This window comes from Phallusia mammillata, chromosome 6 (genome assembly GCF_965637545.1).
Source record: "Phallusia mammillata chromosome 6, kaPhaMamm4.hap1.1, whole genome shotgun sequence".
Taxonomy (NCBI): domain Eukaryota; kingdom Metazoa; phylum Chordata; class Ascidiacea; order Phlebobranchia; family Ascidiidae; genus Phallusia; species Phallusia mammillata.
Genome location: NC_137257.1, coordinates 19,401,780 through 19,410,558, shown reverse-complemented (window position 1 = coordinate 19,410,558; position 8,779 = coordinate 19,401,780). Strand labels below are relative to the sequence as shown.

Below are 8,779 nucleotides of genomic sequence, written 5' to 3'. Positions count from 1 at the left end.
ATATTTTTCTTGTGTAGCTGCGATTTCGCTGGTTGTGCGCTCATCATGGGGTTCGGGTAATTTTCGCATTTCATTAAGTATATTTTCCAGCTCTGTCTGTTTTGCTTTAGCTTTTCGTTTCTTTTCACTTGCATACTTTATAACGCAACCGCGAAGATTGCATTTTAGTGCTTCCCACAGGATTTGCGGAAACACTTCCCCGTTGTCATTATTTTTGATGAATTCAGCGATCCATTTTTTGGTATTTTCTACAAATTTCCGGTCTTCTAATAAGGATGTATTGAATTTCCAGTAGCCTCTACCCCTGGGTATTTTATCAAGGTTAAGTGTAAGTTTAACAATACTGTGGTCCGATTGCGTGCTTGGGTCAATTTGAATATGGGTTGTCTTGTTTAGTAGTTCGTTTGTGACAAGCACAAAATCGAGCCTACTAGCCGTGTGTAATGTTTCGCTTTTGGATGTTTGATACGAAAAACCTCATATAATTCAAGGTTTTCCATAGCTTGTAAGATGGTAGTTTTTGCGCGTTGGTTAGTGTGCATTGCTCTACCTCCTGTCTTGTCTAGCTCGTCATTGAGTACGCAGTTAAAATCACCAACCAAAACCATATTTTCGGTTCCGCTTTTAGCGCTTTTATCAGCTACAACCCGAAAGACGTTTTCGTAGAATTGCGGGTTGTCCTGGTTAGGCCCGTAGAGATTGCACAGCGTTATGCGCTGCTGGTCATTTATTTCCAGCTCAATGATTATATAACGCCCGTGGTTATCAATAGTCACGTCGTGTTTCAGGTAGGAAAGGTGTTTGGAAAACAAAACCGCCACTCCTTTACTTTTTGTTGTGCCGTGCGAAACTACAATTTCCCCGCCCCATTCTAACTCCCATTGCTTGAGATTTCATGCAGATGAGTGCGTTTCTTGTAGGCACATTATATCGAACTTTTTTTGTCTCAAAAAATGAAAAACGCTTCGCCGTTTCCTAGTGTTTCGCAACCCTGCTACGTTGTAGGTTATTACAGTGAGAGGCATTTAAATACGTTCTACACAAATGTCTATATCATATTCATATTCAAAGCCACAATCGCACAAGTACGGGTTGTTAGGTCCCATTAACTGAGATGTTATTTTCCCACAGCTACAGTGGACAAGCGTATATTTGCATGCATTATTCACACAGTTAGTAGTCATTGTCCGTTTTGGTATAGCGTTAACAGTTTTACAAATGCAAAACATTGAATACTTTCTGCATTCCACGCATTCGAAAGTTCTTTCATCTGTTTGGTACTCCGGCTGAAACTTGTGGCAGCACGTCATCCTTCTCATGGGTGGTGGAATGTGACACAGTTAGTTTTCACCTCCCTATCCGGGACCAAAAATCTATCAATTTCGTTGCAGCACGATGCAGCAATGTTGAACTCCGATGAACATTTCCAGCAGAAGAATGTTGAATTTTTTTCTGTTACGTAGCTCTCTTCTTTACATTTCGGGCAGGAAATTGGTATATTTAGTTCACTTAGACTTATCGATTTCGCTTGATGTAGGTTTCCTTCGGTTGGGCTTCGTTGGTGCCGTTTCCTTGATGACCTATTTTTATTTTCCAAAAGCGATCCGTTAATTAGCTGTTCATCAGGCAAGTTAGTTTCGGGTTTTCTTATCTCCTTTTCTGCTGTTTCGCTTGGGGTGTGGACGGTTTCCAAATCTATTGTTGTCCCGTTCGAGTCAATGGTGCCCTTATCTTCTCCGCGCCGTCCAAGTTGTTTCGTTTCTTATCAGAAGCGGTGCAATCCTTGCCTTCTTGGTTTACCTTTTTTGCTTGTTTCTGAGAGTTTTGGGTAGTCTTGTATACTTTTTGGGCAGTCTTGCTGTTTATGTCCAACTTCTGAGCAATATTTGCAGGTTATTTGCTGGCCGTTGTATGTACAATAAAACTCATAACCATGTAATGTCACGTAACTAGGTATTGGATTTTTTTCCACATCAGCTTTGTCTAGCGTAACAATTCTCATTCCAGTTAGTAAACCATTCTTATCTTTTCGGTGCTGGATATTCTTCACTTCACCGAATCTTTTTTGAAATTCTGTTTTGATTTCTTCGTTCGGGAAAGGTATAGGCACCCATCCTACCGCCACATTAAGCTTATCAGATTCGTAGAGTCGGACCGAATAAATTGTGTCTACCTGAACCAGTTTTTCAAACAGTTCTAAAACAGCTTTTCTTGTTGTGCATGTTATGTCGACTAGGTTTCCTTTCCTTTCTGAGATTCCAATCAGTTTTTGGACAGGGAAACTCTCTTTTTCTATGATATTCAAAATATCATCTCTTTTACTTTGATTTCTCGTTTTAAAACTTAGACAGGTGGGCCTCTTTAAATAGCCCCCACCCTTTTGTTGCGTGACTTGCGCAAAACTTGGACCTTTATCCATTGCTTGATTGCGTCCGCTCGCTACGAGCGCCAACCGTGAATGAAAATCGATGTTATTAGTCAAACATTTACGTTTAAAATCTCAAATTACTGACACCTTGCGGATATTTCGTCACATTGTCCAAACGTCATGTGACGTCACCTCGTAACAACTTGGTTTGGAACTTTGGAGCGTGTTTGTCGTCGGTGGTTGTTAACGTTCAGTGACGCCAATAACGTTGGTCAGTTAAAATACTTTGGTGTTTAATTGTTCTTATTTTTAGACTCAAGGGTGCAAAAATGCCTGCAGTGCGTTCTGTGTATGGTTGCGATTCGAGATGAAACAGATACCGTATTTACTCGATTGTAAACCGCCCTTGTTAATAAGCCACCCTTGATTGTGAGCCGCATGTTGAGGTGTTAAAAAATAATGTAAGCCGCGCTCGATTGTAAGCCGCACGCTGGAATTTTAGGTACGATTGTTTCTTAATACATTCTTCTGTTGTTATATGGTATGACTATTTGCTCATATCTGTTAGTTACGTTGATAACTGTACCCAACAGGCCTCGATTGCCGCACACATAATTTTTTTTTGTAATAATACAAACGAGTGACACTACAACGCCTCGTTATGCATGTATTTTTGACCGAAATCATACAAGTTTCGGACCCTTGAATTCAGCATACTCGTCAGAAGGAAAAGTACTGCAAACTTTGATTACGACGCATGCTGGCAATGTAACCCTGAAGTTTTTTCCAAGTCTTCCCCAGCACCAGTCAACAAATTCTCTGTAGGCTGTATATCTGTAACGCCTAAATATATAGCAGTTGCTTGTTGTATGTGCTTCAGTTAGTTCAGTAAAACTTACTCGGGTGTTACCCCCATCATGGCTTCCGAATTGTCGTTTAAATCAATAATATGCTGTTTCTAATGCATACGCATTGAGACATATGGGTACAAATCCAGGATGGGGAGTTATACAAAGCAGATTCGACTCAGAATATTCGTTGAATTTGGCTAACTGCTGTTGCACTTTACTAATTTCATGGTAACAAACACATGATTTCTCTCCTTCATTATCACACAGTTTATACATAAACACCTACAATAATACTGTTAAAACTAAACTTAGCTCAGCAAGGCAAGACTGTTACCAATTTGTGTGCTCCATTTGCATTTGAAGGCTGGCTGACTGTGGTTCGTCCACGCTTAGTTCAATCTCTTGGTACTGTGGTTCAAACGAATAGCCTACAATATCTCCTTAATCCACAAAAGCATAACTATCTTCTTCTGATTCACTTGAGCTCATGGTTAAAATAGTCAGTATTTTTGTTCTAGTGTGGAGACTTTATACGGTACGGTAAAAATACCTTTTATGAACAACAAAACATCTACATCTTTAAGCCAACAGTTGTTAGTTAATGCTTAACTGTCAACTACAAATTTACGTTGGTTCTGTCAGTTGTAAACAGTTAAAAATGTACGCATCAAAGCTAAAACAAGCAACAAAAACAACAGCTGACCAACGCCATTGTTAGAAGTTGGTACGAGGTGGCGTAACAATCGCTGCTGCATTTTAAACCAAGGTGTCGCTCGAGAGCTCATTGTTTGATTGAATATCTCGAAAACGACAAATCTAGTGTTGTACCGAATCGGCTAAATTTTGATTTTGATTTTTTTCGAATCAACCGAATCATTTATGACGTCACGCGACTTCTTACAGTATGCGTTTGACATGAAAAAAATGTTTATGTACCAGGCAACTAGTGCAGAATTGTTGTATTTCGTCCTCATTTTAGTTCTGTGGGGTTTAAAATTGCCTCAAGCATGATTGGCAACCTGCCAATGAATTAAACATTTTTGACCACAGTGGGAAAAACCATAATGTGTTGAAAAAGATAAAATTGACGCAATTTTCGTTATGTTTGGGCTTTTGAAAGATTGCGTGGTACCTTAATAATCAGAAAAGACACGTTTAACGCTTTAAATTTGTGTTCGGAAAAGATTCGGTTTCGGCCGAATCGCAACAAATTATTCGGCCGAAACCGAATCTTTGCAAAAACGACCGATTCGGCCGAATAAATTCGGCAAACCGAATATTCGGTACATCTCTAGACAAATCATAGGACAAAAAAAATTAGTGATACGGAATCCCCGAAAAGTATGGCAATTCTAAATAGCTAAAATGTAGAAAAAGTCACATTGTCGCTGCCGGAGTCCATTAAAAGTTTGTTTTTTTTTGACCCCCAAAACCGTTTGAGTTTGAGACCCCTTATGTAGACACTCATTGAAACAATACCAGACAGCTGATAGCAACTGAGGCCCAGTTTGCACTAGTCGTTTTTTTGCAAACATGGAATGTGGTGAAAGGTGTAGTGCGCCAGACAATTTCTGGTTTGGGAATTTGAAAACTTTTTCTAATCCAATTCAAAACTGATCAATATATATACATGAATAAACTCGAACGTAGGAGCACAATATCTCAATCTTTGTTGATTTCTAAAAAGTGTTTTGTTTAGGATCTTGTTTTGTCCTATTTGAAAGCTGTATTGCAATTACATACAACGACACCCGATACTTGTATGAAACCCTTGGCGTCTCAAATTACGGCAACAGAACAAAACACAGGCCCGCAACAACGTACATATAATGAAATGCTACTGGCAATGACTGGGCACAAAAACTGACTTGGGGCGTAGAAATACGGTTTGACCGTGCACTACAAGTCAAGTAGTTGTCTGTGAAAGGAATTGTAGCACGATTTATGCTGTGTATCGACCTGATGTAGAAATATATGTAATAGTTAGGGCACAGTATACCGCTGCGGTGCGTTTCTTCATTGTTAAAACATTCGGAAGATTGTTGTGCTGTTTTCCAGTCAGAAACAGTGGTGAAAACTTGCTGTAGTTTAGGTCTGCATGACATTACAAACTTTAAATCACATTTTTTTCGCTTATGCCGTTTAAGTTTGCGAAAAAGAATACTTCTACAGTAGGACAGGGGTGGACAAGAGACGAGTTCATGCGGCCGTAACAAGTATTTTAGCACTGGCAACCGGGACGTAATTAATACTCTTTTGCTAAATATTTGATTTTTAAAACTGCTCTAAATAGATTTAGTGGGCTGGAAAGAGTATTTCTAGCCTAGTAGCCATACGCGTCCAACATTTTTCGTACGCTTAATGTGTGAAAACAGTACGAAAAAACAGGCAACACAAACGTCACAATATAGATGATGACCTCATAAACAGGCTGATCTTCAGACTGTTCAACTCGATCTGTGCATGAAGTTGGTAATTGACCCGGATTTTTCAGGCGACATTAGTTGGCATACATATGGGCAGGCGTTTCGGAAATAGTCGGGCTTGTAACACAGTATAAGAACTTTGGTATGTGTTTTGGATCTTGACCGATTAGCTATAAGTTACATGACAAGCTGATGTACATTCAAAGCCTTTTTAATTCTTGTGAGCGATTCTAATCTTAATGTCTAAAAAATATTTTAAAAATTATTCATATATTTTGGGATTAGAACGTACTTGTATTGGTAAGCACTTTGCATTGCATGTAATTTGTGTGTTTAAGCACCTTTCAAACCTAAATTTAAGCTCATGTCGGGTTTTGGGCACTTTCACTATGAAATAATAACAACAGCGTTGTTCTCATAGGATCAGTTGTCTGAAGGTTTGGTTTTAGTTTGTTGCAGATTGTTCTTTGATCATCAGCATGGATGAAAACAACAAAGCAAATCCAAATTTGAGAGGCAATCTTATGCCAAACGCAAATTTGAACACTGCGGGACATAACATCTACATAGGTAAGGACAGTTTTAAGCCCCAAAAGAAACTTTTGTATTTAAATATCCTAAAGACAGTCTTTATGTAGAAATTAAGTCACATTTTTAACGTGCTGTCATGTCAAAATTATTTTTTATCAAAACAATAAGAGCATTACATTACTAAAAGTTCACATTAAAAAATAGATGCAAGAGGAACCAACTGGAAGAAACTTATGAACCTGGACCTATAACCAATCTAATCAGAGAAACATAAGTTTAACAGACAATTATATACAAAACATACATAACATATATATATTTATATAATGTATGAAATTTTACGAATTTTTTTGCACAGTCAATTTAAACCCTGAAAGAATTACTGACGTACAAGGTAAGTTGAACATGTTTGTTTACAATTTACATCAGTAATTTTGAAACAAAATTTTGGCGGCCGTTGGTGAAATAAGAATCGGCGATCCGGCCGTCATAGCGAAAAGGTTGCGCACCCTACTGTAGGATAATTTAACTTCATTTTTTGTATATTACCCGTAAAAACGTGGTTATTAAGAAAAGTAACTTACCAAATAGCGGTTTTAATTTATTGCAGATTATTTTGTACCAAATAAAATGGGTCAGAGAAAGATAAATTTAAATATTGAAAGTCCTATACAAAACTCATCGCTATACATTGCTGGGGATAACATCTACATTGGTAACTTTTTACCTGAAAATAATTTATGTCTGAATATCCAAAAATTCTGAACCTGTGCTGTCATGTTCAAACAGTTTTAGTTTTGTATTCTTATTTAGACCAAAATTTATTGTAGAATGCAAACATGTAACTTCTTCGAAATAAGGGAAAGTCGAGAGTGGGTATTATGTTAGTTCAACCTGCACTTTTTTGCACAAAGGGCCTGATCGCGCGACTTGTCAAACCTCGGAGGAGTGGTCTGATGTGTTTCCGGTTTGCAAATGTCCATCTTGCACTGAAGGTCCTGAATGTCGTACGATTGACTGGGTGATGTTGGACAAACAGATAGAAAAAGGCCGAGAATCGGTAACAGCCAGTAATTTTTAAAAACTCTAAGGACAATTTATCTTTAACCAGTATTCCAATTAAACACGCTTCAAAATCACAACAAGATGTGAAAAACTATTTTTTTTATTATATAACCGTTCCAAATTTTTAAAACTATCTAATAAGTTTATTAAGAATAAAAATTCTCTTACAATTCTGTTTCAAGATACTGAAAACTGTAATATGTCAGAAATCATGCATCGTTTTTAAGATTTATATGCATACACACACATATATTATATGCATACACACACATATATATGCTTAATTAACTGAAATAATAGGCATCTGAAATCAACAAATCTGCTTCAATTTTCTTTAAACAAATGCCTAGTTTTCTTCATCATTTGCTGACCTTTAGTGGTTTTGGCAAAATTCACACCAACTAACAAGGTGTGATTGAAAGCGACTCGCAGTTTATTCAAAGAGTGTAAATCCATGCAAATTGTTTCAACCAAAATTTTGCCATTTTCTTAGTTTTCTTACGGAGGGAATACAATACACTGCAACGCTAAAGGGCACTTCAAGGGTTTCAAGTTGGTCTATGACGGAACAAGCTGGGATGACACGGGCTCAAGCAGAAAATGCGATAATCTACAATCTTCAAGAGGTGCAATAAAGCACGCATTGGTGAATCTAATTCGGGATGGCATAAGCAGAGGTTGGCCTGCGCCATGCAATGAACTAAAATGGGAGAGTTACGAGTGACAAACCATGTTTGTTTGTTTGTTTTTAAATCGATCACGCATTTCTGTGTTTTTGTTTTGAGTAAATGTTGAATAAATAGAACTTGATGCTACGTGATTCTGTATTACCATAGTTCAGTGTTTTCTACTTTTCTGCATGATTTTTATGTACGGAAACACAATTTATACAAAACAACATCACAGTAGTTTAAAATCACTAAAATACATTTGTTTGAGTTAATGTAGTTTGAAACAGCCTCATAATAGAGATATATTAAGTAATGCTGGCAGTGGGTGAACTTTCTAAGTTATTCAAAGGGCAAACAACCCAAGTTAGTTTAATCTTAGGCCTTGGTAGTGTTTTCTCGGTTCTGCTGCAACAACCGGAAACATCTATTAACATCTCTTTAAATTGATTTACTTAACAGCTGTTGCATTAAGCAAAGTAAAATCGAAACAATGATCAAAATCCGTCGTCCAACAATCACATACAAAGCAAAGCAGGAAACAGCCGAATGGTGGGTATCTACGTACAAAGGTATTTGTTGCGTTTTGGCTTAACCAATTACGCACCATGAGCAAGTAATTGCAGTGGGGCCTCGACGGCAAATCTTTGCTCTTTGCTACAGTTAAGCGGTATCACAACAATTCGACTTACAAATTAGAAGAAAAGAAGATGGATATGATACAAAAATACAGAAATAAAACGTTTAAACTTTAAAAGAAAGATTACATATAAAAATCTACAACACAGGTAAAAGAACAAAAAAGCAGGTGATTTAAAAAAAACCACACAATCGGAAAGATCTGGTGCTTATCCGAATTGCAAGATTCAG

General features: G+C 37.5%; 1 protein-coding gene and 1 pseudogene across 1 annotated transcript; one reads left to right on the top strand and one right to left on the bottom strand.

The window, feature by feature from the left end:
* Window positions 1–485: 485 nt before the first annotated feature.
* LOC145232943 (uncharacterized) lies at window positions 486–2,458 on the bottom strand (annotated as a pseudogene).
* Window positions 2,459–6,088: 3,630 nt separating this feature from the next.
* LOC145234079 (uncharacterized) lies at window positions 6,089–8,038 on the top strand. The gene is made up of 4 exons (XM_080098859.1): window positions 6,089–6,215; window positions 6,535–6,570; window positions 7,091–7,236; window positions 7,735–8,038. Exons 1-4 carry the CDS (start codon window positions 6,125–6,127, stop codon window positions 7,963–7,965), a joined length of 504 nt encoding a protein of 167 aa, XP_079954985.1. The 5' UTR covers window positions 6,089–6,124; the 3' UTR covers window positions 7,966–8,038.
* The last annotated feature ends 741 nt before the right edge of the window (window positions 8,039–8,779 follow it).